Source organism: Ranitomeya imitator, chromosome 3, assembly GCF_032444005.1.
Source record: "Ranitomeya imitator isolate aRanImi1 chromosome 3, aRanImi1.pri, whole genome shotgun sequence".
Lineage (NCBI taxonomy): Eukaryota > Metazoa > Chordata > Amphibia > Anura > Dendrobatidae > Ranitomeya > Ranitomeya imitator.
The window spans coordinates 443,845,969-443,859,692 of NC_091284.1; the positions used below are offsets into that span (position 1 = coordinate 443,845,969).

Here is a 13,724-nt window from a genome sequence, read left to right on the forward strand (position 1 = left end):
TGAGGTTAATAAAATCCTCAGAGAAAAAGACTTTGAAAAAGTCTGTTTCTGTGAGGCCGGGGGTGTCAAACTTGATTCCTGATTCTGCCACAAAATCAGGAATCAGTGGCTCGTAATTTTTGGGGGGCGAGGTCCATATGGGGTCCGCAGTGGGGGGTGCTGGTTCAGGAATGGTGGGCGCTGCCTCATCTTCTGTCCTGGGGCGTCTGCATGGCGGTTCCGCAGGACCCGAGGAGGAAGATGAGGAGGAGGAAGAAGAGGATGAGGAGGAAGAAGAGGATGAGGATGAAGAATCGGAAAAGTTTGGCGGCTGCTTGATGTGCGCACGGGGGTCGGGCAAGGGGGGGGGTGAAAAAAAAAAAGAAAGAAAATGGCAGGCAGAAACTCTGATAAGTGAACTGCGTCACCTATCAAAGTTTAAGTAAGTATGTTTACACCGCACACTCTAATGACAAGGTGTGGATTGCTTAAACATTTATTGTCAAATAAACTTGTATTGGGGAGCGAAACAGAAACACAGAGCCTGGAAGCGATATATACAAACGTTTCGGCTCAACCAGAGCCTTATTCATTGTATCGCTTATCCACAGTAAAGAATGAGTTGAGACGAATAGGGTAGAGATCCCACAGTGCCCAGATAAGGCTATGGCTGTGGTGCTGCTCGTATATTGTATACAGGTGGTGGCCCAGCAGATATGTGGTAGCCTGAAATGTTGGTAGGTGTAAGCGGCACTCCCGCGCCTTGCTTCTGTCAGCGGCGTCCGATGCTGTGCCCTGTCATTGGCGGCGATGACATCGATTGCGCCCATCCGCTCCTGCAGGCCCTGCTGGGCCTGTGCTAGGTTCTAGCCTAGGATCGGTGCTATTAGAGCACCGATCCACGCAGGTTCCGGCAGGGCACAACGTGGTAATACCGCGCTGTGCCCTGCGAATGGCGCGATCCTAGCCTGTGACCTCATTGTTTCAGCTGCTCCGATTGGCTGAAACAATGAGAATGGCTGTGATTGCATGTTCAGAATTGAACAGTCAATCACAGCGATCGGGAGGCCCAGTGGGCGGTGACAGTGCCCTGGATGCCGACACCGTCTTCCCTAAGGTAAGATGGCGTCGGAATTTTAATGCAATCACCGCGACTTAAGTTGCGGTATCGCATCAAAAGGCATGACGTACTATCCCGTCGAGGGTCAGATAGGACCAGGTCACCTCGACGGGATAGTATGTCTAAGGTCAGAGAGGGGTTAAACTAATGCTATGTTAAAATACTCTTTGAATTTATGACAGCGTTCAGACTTTTTGGGTAAGAATCTACTGTATCAATATGGCAGATCCAGAATTGCCCACTCTCCTTTGGAATAGTGCTTTTCGAATGTAGAATTGAGAGGGCATCTCCTGTGTACTGCTCTCTCCAGAAGAACACACAGATTTTCAATTGGATTCATGTCTCGGCCATTCCAAAATTTTGATTCTTTTGTTGATTTGGAGTTATACTTAGTCATATTATAAGGTGAAGTCAAAGGCTTTTGTCTTGCCACCCTACTCCCCAGACTAGACATATGAAGACTACTGGGGTTTGTGGTCACATGTAGTGATGAGCAAATAGCATTGTTGCTCGGGTCTCACCGAGCATGCTAGGGTGATCTCCGAGTATTTGTTAGTGCTCGGAGATTTAGTTTTCGTCCCTCAGCTGCATGATTTAGGGCTGCTAGACAGGCTGAATACATGTTGGGGTTGCCTGTTAGTTAGGGAATTCCCACATGTATTCAGGCTGTCTAGCAGCCGTAAATCATGCAGCTGAGGCGAAGAAAACAATCTCCGAGCACTAACAAATACTCGGAGATCACCAGAGCATGCTCGGGGAGACCCGAGCAACAATGCTATTCGCTCATCACTAGTCACATGCAGTACACAACCAATACTTGCCAGAAATTTTTGCTGTTCCTTCAGTATTCCATCTTGGCAGTCAATTTTATTCTCGTCTTTCATCAATTGTTGAGAGACGTTCAGTTCAAGGTAAAGTCTCTGTTACTCCAAATTGAAGCCACTTCCTGATCACAGTCTTCACAGTATTCGATAATGTATTTAATGCCTGGGAAAAAAATGTGTACCTTTCTCAGCTTTTAACTTTCAAAAATGAGATCCCTCTGCTGTGTTGTAAGCTGTTTATGAATGATGGTTTTACTGTAGAATGAAACTAGGAAACGTACTAGAACAGCTAAACTTTACATAAGGTTAAACAGAGTTACTGTAAATTATAATAGCTTTGTACTGACTACTATTCAAGATGAATTTAAGTGTGACTGGCTAATAAAGAACAAAAGCACATCCCCAAACATAAGAGGGTGTTCACACTTATGCCACCTTATTATTTTAGCTCTATTTTTATTTCCACCCTCAAAATCACTTCACTTTGCTTCTCAATGAATTTGTACAGATTATGGGTGACATTCTTCTTGGTATGAAATTTTTAGGTGACAAAAAGCAGGCATTTTAAGAGGGCTGTGTAGAATACTGGAAAACCTATTTGACTTCTGATTTGGGTATAAAACATTGCAGGGGCCAAAGTTAGTAATTTAGTTTAGTTTAATATATTCCCATCGTGGAGTCAACATTTTAGTTCCAAGAAACTTTGTATTATAGCTATTAATACCATGTAAGCTATGGTCACCACTTGGTATATGACAGACTGAGCGCCAAGCTCCACGACACTTATCAAACCTGTAAATAAGACAACAGAGAAACTGTGTAAGAATTTGAGATATAATTTAATGCTTGAAAGCCAAGGGTGCATTGTACCCTTCCAGTAACTTATAATTAATTACATTAAATACACATGCTAATAAATAGTTTGTGCTAGAATTCACTTCATAGTATGTTCTAGTTTTATTTCTACTAACCTACAAGGAAGCTGCCAATTTCATACGTCCACCATTCTATGCATACCATGAGCATACTTGGCACAGCCAGTGCTACGAAGGAATTCCAATCTTGTAAACATTCTTTCGACCAACCTTTAAATGAGGCACATGATTAATAAATTTGTGTAACTTGATCACTCATGTCATTATGTACCTTGCTTAAAGGGGTTGTTTGGCCTCAGGCTACAAGTCTGCAGTCACGCTATGTGACTACCGACTTGCAAATCCTCACACTGTGGTCACTACGTGATATGCTTCGTGGGCACTGCGTGATATGCATACTCCCGGCCACATTTTGACTAGACTAGATGATGAGGCACTGGAAAGCATAAAAATTCCAACTGAGTTGAAATTGCAAAACAAGTGAAATTCCACAATAGTTTTTTCTATTTTTTATTTACCATGTTCACATTACAATTACGCAGTTACGAAGCATGCATATATTTTTTTTTTATTTAAGTGATGAACAATAATTAAAAACATTTTTGGTATAAGGGGTTATTTTTTGCACTCTGAGCTGATGATTCTATTGATACCATTTTGCGGTAGATATAATGTTTTGATTGCTCCTGCATTTTATTGCAATGTTACTAAGTCCAAAATATAATAATTCTGGTGTTTCAATTTCATCTCTTGTTACGCCGTTTACCAATAGATCTGACTTTTACGAATCCGCTATATCAAATATGTTTATTTTTATATGAGGCAAAACGGGAGTTATTTGAACTTTTGTATTTTTGTATTTTTTTCATATTTTTAAACTTTTTTTTTACTTTTCCCTGTACATAAAAGGGAATCTATCACCCCATTTTTGTGATATGAGGTAAAAATATCCATCAATTCAGCGCCAGTTCTGCATTACAGCAGTACTTTTGATACCACCTGACTCCCCACCTTTGATGAATAAATACCTTTTTTATCTCTCCTGCGTTGTATGTAAATCTCCTCGGTCCAGTCCGATGGGCATGGCTTATTTTCCTTCTCTCCCCACCTCTTGTCTTACTCTACGTATATATTTTTCCTCATTCCTGAGATCCTGTATAGTTGCCGCACGTGTGCATTCTCCTTCTCTCCCCCCGCTCCTCGGCTTGCTGTGTGTAATGAGATCTGTGAATAGCACAGATCCCGTAGAGTTGCCGCGCGTGCGCATTGTAATGGCCTCTCGCGTGTGCGCAGTATGCTTTGCCCAACTGTGGACAAAGCATAAAAATCAGTATTGCGCATGCGCCGGCATTTTTCATTAAGTTCTATGCCCCTGAAATCAAAAATGCAGGTGCATGCGCAATAATGATATTATGCTTTGACCACAGTTGGGCAAAGCATACTGCGTATGCGTGAGAGGCCATTTCAATGCGCACGTGCGGCAACTCTACGGGACCTGTGCTATTCACAGATCTCATTACGCACAGCAAGCTGAGGAGCAGAGGGAGAGAAGGAGAATAAGCCATGCTCAGCAGACCGGACGGAGGAGATTTACATACAACACAGGAGAGATAAAAAGGGTATTTATTCATCAAAGGTGGGGAGTTAGGGGGTATCAAAAGTACTGTTGTAATGCAGAACTGATGCTGAATTGATGGATATTTTTACCTCATATCACAAAAATGGGGTGACAGATTCCCTTTAATATGAGCACTGCAATGTTTAGCTCCTATGAACGCCAGCTACAAGTTGGCTTTCACAGGAAGATCGTCATGACAAGAAAGGAGGTCCTCAACAGACCCCCGGCTGTCAATGAAACCTTTTGGCGCCCTACGATAACATCACTAGTGCACCCTCCTGGTGGTGCCTGTTAAATGCCGTTATCAGAGATTAACAGCGGCATTTAACAAGTTAACAGCTGTGGGCGGAGCTGTTACATGCAAATGAAGGCTGAGCCATCTTCTGCTGGGATAAAAGAAGGCTTTGGGTACAAGCACGCATCAAAGTCATGAACACGACATATGACGTAAATGTACATCATATGTCATGAAGTGATTAATGTAATAATCTAATCTTTTTTCTAATATATTTTAATTAATAAGTCCTTTATTCCTTTAACTATGTTATCTAATTGCTTTATTTTTATTTTTTTTACTACTTCCTGTGTGGTGACGCTGTGTTTTAGAATCCCAGAACATGCTGAAATACTCAAATGAGTTGTCATCAGGGGGCAGAAGCTGCGATCACTAATGCAGCTTTTTCCCCCACCATGAAATGAAGCATCAGTAGTAGTGATGGGCGAACCCGTGGATGTTTGGGTCCGGCGGGTTTGGCCGAACATCTAAAAAAGTTTGGTTAGGGTACCACAATGGTACTCTAACCCGGATGCCATTCAGATAAATTGGGGGCCAGAACATCTGTTCTTTCACAATGTCATCTGCATGAAAGCGCAGCAAATACGGGCCCTGATCAGCGGTAAGATCATTACCGCTTGTCTGAGAGCTGCGGTTCCCACTCTTTCAGATGACAGTGTGAGCCAGCAGCTGTGAAAACAGCGAGAACAGGTGCCGCTGATGGGCATATTCATCAGCCATCGCCTGTGCTGTAAATAAATAAATTAAAAAATAACATGGGGTCTTATCTATTTTTGATAATCAGTGAAGGCAAAACTGACTGCTGCAGGCTGCAACCCACAGCTGTCACCTTTATCATGGTTGGTTATCAAGAATAGAGGGGTGCCCAAATGAATAATTTAAAAAACCTTGTGGAGTAACCCCATTTTTGACAACCAGCCAAGCTAAAGCAGACAACTGTGGCTTTGTATTCTCAGGCTGATAAGAGGCCATGGATATTTTCCCCCAGTCTAAAAATAGCAGCCCACAGCCACCTTTGCCTCGCTCTTTCCACTTGCCCTGGTGTGGTGGAAAGTGGGGTAATGGTTGTGGGGTTTATGTCAGCTGTTTTATGACCGATTACATCAAGCCCAGAGGTTAGTAATGGAGAGGCGTCTATAAGACGCCTCCATTACTAACACCATAGTTAGGTTGTAAAAAAAGACGCAGCCAGAATAAAATGCTTTATTTTAAAGAAAAACAGACTCCTTTATATGAAATTAAAAAACACACAGTTATACTCATTTTATGCCATATTCCACTAAAGCCCTTGTCACCTGTAAAAAAAGCAACATAATAAACAACCATGATACTCACCTTACGCCTAATCCCCCGAAGCCCATGTCCCCTGGAAAAAAACAAAAATAAAATACTATATCCGTCACCTGTCTTATGTGAAGATGGTCTATACTATCCCACAAAGATTCAGATGATTTGGAGAGCAGTCACATCAGAGACTTCTCTCTCCACCAGTCGGAACACACTGACCGTGTCTCCAGTGTCTAGAGCTCCCATGAAAAAGTTAATTAGGTTTGAACTCCGGTGAACTTTCTCATGACAGCTCAGCACTAGACACTGGAAGAGTGATTACGCTCCTGTGTCAGTGTGTTTCGGCTGGTGGGGATAGCGGTTGCAGCACTGATGTAACCGCTACCCAAATTATCCAGATCATTGTGGCACAGTATGGATTCTGTTCACATCGTACTGGTGAGGGATATGGTTATTATTTTTCTATTTTTGCAGACAACAAGGGTTTCAATGGAACAGGTGTAAAGTGACTATAAGCTTGTTTCTTTATTTTTAAATAAATGTGTAAAACAGGGTGATACAGGAAAGAAATATATCTTGGTACCGTGTTAGCCAGTAGATAGAAAAATATTTAGACTTGAGAGTCCTCAGTGGTTGATACCTTTTAATGGCTAACTGAAAAGATGGTAACAAATTGCAAGCTTTCGAGACTACACAGGTCTCTTCATCAGGCAAAGACTAAAACAAATTCTGAAGAATTGTTGTGCATAAATATGTGATTCTTCAGAATTTGTTTTAGTCTTTGCCTGATGAAGAGACCTGTGTAGTCTCGAAAGCTTGCAATTTGTTACCATCTTTTCAGTTAGCCATTAAAAGGTATCAACCACTGAGGACTCTCAATTCTAAATATTTTTCTAAAACAGGGTGTTAATTTGTATTTCAAATAAAGGATATATTTGTTCTTGCTGTGTGTTTATTACCAAACTTATTATGGGGTTAGTAAAACGTGTGCCTTGTTTTGTTTCAATGGAATGCTGGTAAAACCTTAGTGTTTCTTGCAAAAGCAAACACTCAATCGCCTATTCACATGGGTGTGGTTTGCGGCCACCTCACCATGGGACATTATCTTTAAGGAAAGCTATTGCACGTACTCTGAACCCAATTGACCCACCATTTAGGACTGGAGGCACTATGTGGCCAACTCCACAGGAACTTCAGGAGAAAGACATCATAAATGCAACATTAAAAAGTTTTGTTGAACTAGCACTTCCACAGGTGTTCTACTGAAATATAAAACAGTCCTCTCTGTTTCACCATTAACAAATAATTCCCAAAATAGGTGATTTAGACAATTGAAGGAGGTATATTAATATTGTCAAAACATTTAAAATGATGCTAAAATATTATATACATTATTATATTATATATAAATGTGTTGTGTTTTAAACTGCAATAATAATACTTATTCAGATAATATTCACAGGGATGTTCCTGTGCAAATATTTGTGAATAAGTGAATTTATTTCATATTTACTGAATGTAGTATTTTATCAGAAAGCTTTAAAACGCCACAGTACCTCCCCACGTATTTACATGAAGTTTCTTGATACGAATATACAGAAATAAAATAATAGCTTGAGAAAACTGAGCAATAGTGTTAGCCCATGCCGATCCTCTGTAAAAATAAATGAATAGATTATTTTCTTAAAAATAATAAAATGCTTCTCTATGGACATATGGAGTTATAACTAGGCTTTTCTATAATCCTGGGGGAAAAAATCAGTTTACGACACTAGTCACGTTATTCAATTCCCTGGGCAATTGTTTTGTGGGTTCCACCCTAGCACCCATGTTACATGCTACATCCTGCATAATCCACAAATGATATTTCTTCTCTAGATGGTACACCTTAAAATTACGGCAATCTGTACTTTTTAATTAGTGTTTTTTACATTGTTATAAGTTTTGCTACTTAGGGGCGGATTCATATAAGTTGTAAAAGATGAAAGTCACAAAATTTCTGCACTATTCGGAGTTGTGAAAAAATGTTGAAACTTTTAGCGTTTTCACACCAGTTTTAAGCTTTAAGCAGCTCCGCCTAAAATGGGCTGAGATGGGTATGAGCTGGGACATGGCATGGCCATGTGCACCCATTAAATTTATTAAAAGTGCTTGCATTTTGTGCCTACGCACTTCTGAAAAGATATGCCTAATTCATGGCAAACATAAAAACATATGTGACAAAATAATTAAACAATTGTGTTAGTGTATATTTTAATTGAATATAATTATACTTTGAACAAGAAGGCAATGCAAACAAAAATTACTTGTAAGCCTTAAATAAAAAGTGCTAAGTCTCAGAAAAGGAATTGTTTGTAATACTCATGTGGCATCTTGGGGGGCTTCAGTCAGTAGCAAGAAAGGCCAGCAAAACCAATGTATGTGTTGGTAAACAGAAAACCAGGCGGACCCATCAACAAGTACGTGTTACACCATCATTTTATAGTGTCTGTACAGTGATGTGAATTATAATGGCGCTAAATTAGTGAGTAAAATAAATAAATAATTTCAAGGGACATTAATTTTACTTACATGACTCCGAGTTCAAGTTTAAAAAGAAATATATAATTCACTAGTGCATTTATGGCATTTGATATAATGGTGGTTATGATCTGTGTTTTAACAATTCCCTGCAAAACAAAATATGGAAAATGTTTTTTTTATTAATTTTCGATATAAAACATTCACTACATACTTTACCACATGCAAGCAGGATTTGAATGGGGAATTGGTCATGTAATTGAATACCCTGGGCAATTGGCTGCCTAGTGTACCATGGGTAGATATACAGTATATGTGCCATTAACAGCCAGAAACTTATGAAGAATTTGTAGTCATCATTGGACCCTATCTCCTCCCTCTCATGTCCTGACTCTGCACTGAAACATTATAATGAAACACTGCAAAGTGCCCTGGATGGAGCTGCATCGCCTACAATTAGAACAACTCAGAACAGGCGGCGACAACCCTGGCACACGCAGCAAACATGTTTACTCCAGCAGGGCTCCAGGTGCACCGAACGTCTGTGGAGAAAATCCAATCTGTCTGAAGATTTCATCCATTATAAATTTATGCTTCAAACATACAAGTCCACCCTTCATCACTCCAAAAAAGCCTACTTCAACACAACCTCACAATCCAATAATCAAAAACAATTCTTTGACACTTTTCATTCTCTCCTCTATATAAAATGCAGTTCACCACCACCAATCTCAGCGCTGATGAACTGGCCAATTATTTCAAAGACAAAATTGACCATATTTGACAGGACATTTTCTCCCAATCCCCTAACATTATGCATTCGTCTCCCCTTTCCACTGCATCTAGCTCACTTTCTGTCTTTGAACCACTCACTGAAGAAGAAGTAAACAGGCTCCTTGAATGTTCTCACCCTACTACCTGCAGTAGTGACCCTATTCCCTCAGATCTCCTCAAGTCCCTTTCCCCAGCTGTTAACACTCATCTAACTAAAATATTTAATCTCTCATCTGGTATTTTTCCCCTCCTCATTTAAGCACACCAGCATACATCCATTACATAAAAAACCATCCCTTGACCAGAAATGCTCTGCTAACTACAGACCTGTCTCCAATCTTCCCTTCAATCTCTTCTTGACACTTTACAATCTGGTTTCCGCTCTTTACACTCTACTGAAACTTCCCTCACTAAGGTCTCTAACGATCTACTAACAGCTAACTCTAATGGTCACTATTCCATACTGATTCTCCTAGACCTATCTGCACCATTCAACACTGTGGATCACCAGCTCCTCCTCACCGTGCTGTGCTCTATTGGAATCAAGGATATTGTTCTCTCGTAGTTCTCCTCCTAACGGTGTGTCAGGTGTGATAGAGAGTCATCCTGGATCCGGCTGTAGAAGGTCTTTGCGTTTAGCTCAAGCATCTTCTTTATTTTTGCATCTCTGTTAGGGAGCTACATCCTTCTCCATCTAGGACCCAATAGTTACCTCCATATTCTGCTGCTAATCACACACCTGTGCTGAAGGTTTAAATACATTCAATTTCTGCAGCATGGTGGGGGTGTTGGCTCATACTTGTCTCAGTCTTGTTGGAAGTTCTAGCAGTCAGTTATTGTCTTCCGTGAGGACCCTTGAAGGATTGCTGGCATGACATCTCGGTTGTCTTCTCAAGCTAAGTGTTCCCCCCAATCCATCTTCCCTCTCTATCTGTTTTAGTAGTGACTGACTATTTCTCACCCCGTCCCCTCCCTATGTAGGGCCTATTGCTAGGGTCAGGCACAGATTAGGTTCCTGCTCGGCGATAGGTGCAGAACTTTTATAGGGACATTTAGGGCAGACAGGGTGATTTTAGATTGGCATAGGGGTCTTCACTCCCTTCTTCCCTAGTGTTTGGTCACCTCTTCCCATTCCTGTGCACTTAGCTCTCTAATCACTCCTTCACTGTATATTTTGCTGGCTCCTCCTCCTCTCTTTTTCGTGTCGGGATTTCTGAAGGTTCTGTCGTAGGCCCTTCCTTTTTTCTCTATATACTGCCCCCTATTGGACAATCTGTAGATTGGGTTTTCAGTACCATCTCTATGTGTCACGGGGCTACCAAGAGAGAGACTAAGGCTGGTTACCTGGGCCCCTGCGTTATCCCTCAGACTAGGGGAAACCCTGTCTGTCCCTCTCCCAGAATTTACACTGATGGTGTGCTTGTCTGGGCCGCCAGGCCTGGCCCTAACTCCTGTTTCAGCCCTATGCTGAAACCACCACCCGCCATCCAGTGAAGAGACCACACACCAATCCCCCACAGAAAGCACAGACAGGGAAAACTAAAAATGCACCACGCCGCAAGCACACAGGAAAATACGATAATGTGCACAGGGAAAAACAAATACAAATATAGGAAGGAGAAATATAACAACGGATCATACACCACCACATACGATACTACTTTTCCAAGACCACCACTCCAGACCGGAATCACTAGGCACCAGGCACAAGCTATAATCAGCGACGCCCAAAGTCCAGCAAGACTATTGAAAGACCATGGGCGTAACCCAACCTCCAATCCGATTACCAACTAAATTAACCCCAAGAAACCTGGATAAAGTCTAGCCGGCGCCACTGAGCGTATAGTGGTCGTAAATGGAATTACCGCTGTCTGTCGGACGCCCTAGTGAATAGCGTCCGACATGACACTATGTTGATGACACCCAATTATACAAATCGTCTCCTGACATCACTTCTGTATTACTACAAAATACCAGTGATAGCCTTTCTGATTTCTCTAACATTATGTCCTCCCTCTTTCTAAAACTGAATCTGTCAAAAACTGAACTCCTTGTGTTTCTTCCCTTCACTAACCTACCTATGCCCGATATTGCCATTTCCGTGTGTGGTTCCATCATTACTTCGCAGCAACGTACCAGCTGTCTTGGTGTCATATTTGATTCAGATCTTTCTTTCACTAATCACATCGGATCACTCGTCCGCTTATGTCACCTGCACCTCAAAAACATCTCTAAAAGTCGACCTTTTCTTACTTTAGCCTCGGCAAAAACTATTACTGTTGCTCTTATTCATGCTGGTCTGGACTATTGGGACTCTCTACTAATCAGTCTCTCTCATACAAAACTCTCCTCTCTCCAATCCCTCCTGAATGCAACAGCCAGCATCATATTTCTTTCCAACCGTTACACCAATGCCCAGTAGCATAGCTACCGGGGAGGCAGAGGGTGCGGGCGCCCCGGACCCGTTGCTCAGAGGGGGCCCACCCGGAGCTATGCTACTGTAACTGTATCGGCGCGTGCGCCGATACAGTTACATTCTGCGCAGAGCAGGGATAATCGATCTCCCTGCTCTGACGCTATGGGGCCCCTGAGCAGGTGGGGGGGTCCAGTGCCAGCAGTGGGCCCCCCGCCGTCATCGGAAGATCAGCTGTACCGGCATTTAGCCGATACAGCTGATAGCAATGATGGGAGAAGGAGCGCTGCGCTCCTTCTACCATCATCCCCCTGTCAGTGTCGGCGTCTGACGTCGCCGACACTGACAGCGGGCGTGATGACGTCACTGTCCGTCTCCTGCTGTCAGGAGATCAGCGGAAGCAGCGCAGCAACCAGGAAGAAGAGAGGTGAGAATTTTTTTTTTTTTATGAGTGCTGCCGCCTTATTACAGGGTCTGCCTATGGGGATCTGCCGCCTTATTACAGGGCATGCCTATGGGGCTGCCTTATTACAGGGTCTGACTATGGGGGTGCTGCCTTATTAGAGGGTCTGCCTGTAGGGGTGCTGCCTCATTACAGGGTCTGACTATAGGGGTGCTGCCTTAATACAGGGTCCGCCTATAGGGGTGCTGCCTTATTACAGGGTCTGATTATGGGGGTGCTTCCTTATTACAGGGTCTGCCTATGGGGGTGCTGCCTTATTACAGGGTTTGACTAAGGGGGCTGCCTTAATACAGGGTCTGACTATGGGGGCTGCCTTATTACAGAGTCTGACTATGGCAGCTGCCTTATTACAGGGTCTGACTATGGGGGCTGCCTTATTACAGGGTCTGACTATGGGGGCTGCCTCATTACAGGGTCTGACTATGGGGGTGCTGCCTTATTACAGGGTTTGACTATGGGGGTGCTGCCTTATTACAGGATCTCACTATGGGGGCTGCCTCATTACAGGGTCTGACTATAGGGGTGCTGTCTCATTACAGGGTCTGACTATGGGGGTGCTGCCTTATTACAGGGTCTGCCGCCTTATAACAGGGTCTGCCTATGGAGGTGCTGCCTTATACTACAGAGTCTGCCTATAGGGGCTGCCGTATGCTATAGAGTCTGCCTATGGGGAGTGCATTATACTATATTGTGGACTATTTGGTGCATTATGCTACTGTAATGGAGGCTATCTAGGGGGCCATCATACAGTATGGAGATTACAGTGTGGGGGTCATTATACATTGTTGGAGCCATCAAACAGTTTGGGGGCTACTAAGGAGTCAGTATACTGTGTGGGTGCATACAGGTACGGACTAGGGCTGAAATTTAGCCTTGGCATTTGAAATCACACAGGCTCATGCTGTGCCGTCCCCAAGCACCAGATAGGATATATTACTAATATTTGCAGTTGATATGAGTTTTCACATAAGTAAGAAAATATGCGGCACTCACCCCAAATTCTGCAGTGGAAAGCGTGAATTTTAATGGAAAACTTCAACAGATAAATATCCGTTACAACATAAGGTAAGCAGGAGGGTGCGGTGTTGGAGCTTGGACGACGGCCGTTTCGCACAGCAAGTGCTTCAACGGGTCCAGATGGTAGATTGCTACACGTCATTTCCTTATAAAGGTTTCTTGACGTGCAGACGTTATTCAGAAAGTGAAAATACATACATATCAAATGTGTGAAATAGTGACAAATTATAACATAATCTACATAAACAGAACCTGCAATATAAAGGATTAATGCAATTAGTATTTTATACAGCATTAAATATTAAATATTCTTATTAACAATATTCCTTTTTACTTTTTTAAAACTTTTTAAAGACTTTTTTAAGAGCTTCATTTATAGTATTTTTCGACCTATATTATTATAAAAATACGGACATGTCAAGCCTATCGTTTAATCCTATCGGACCTTGTGCGTTAGCATTTAGGATCCATTTGGCTTCTTTTTGTAATAGTAGCCTGTTTTGATCACCTCCCTGCGGGGGAAATTTAACTATTTCAAT

The 13,724-nt window shown here is 42.3% G+C and overlaps 1 protein-coding gene across 1 annotated transcript in view; it reads right to left on the reverse strand.

Annotated features, from left to right (window-relative positions):
* The window catches only part of LOC138670215 (multidrug and toxin extrusion protein 1-like), a 269,225-nt gene that overhangs the window by 81,647 nt on the left and 173,854 nt on the right, over positions 1 to 13,724 (reverse strand). Inside the window, exons 7-10 of the mRNA XM_069757362.1 lie at positions 8,570 to 8,667; positions 7,555 to 7,652; positions 2,895 to 3,008; positions 2,648 to 2,715 (exon numbers count right to left, since the gene is read on the reverse strand). Coding sequence (XP_069613463.1) covers positions 2,648 to 2,715; positions 2,895 to 3,008; positions 7,555 to 7,652; positions 8,570 to 8,667 — 378 coding nt within the window. The remainder of the gene's footprint in view (positions 1 to 2,647; positions 2,716 to 2,894; positions 3,009 to 7,554; positions 7,653 to 8,569; positions 8,668 to 13,724) is intronic.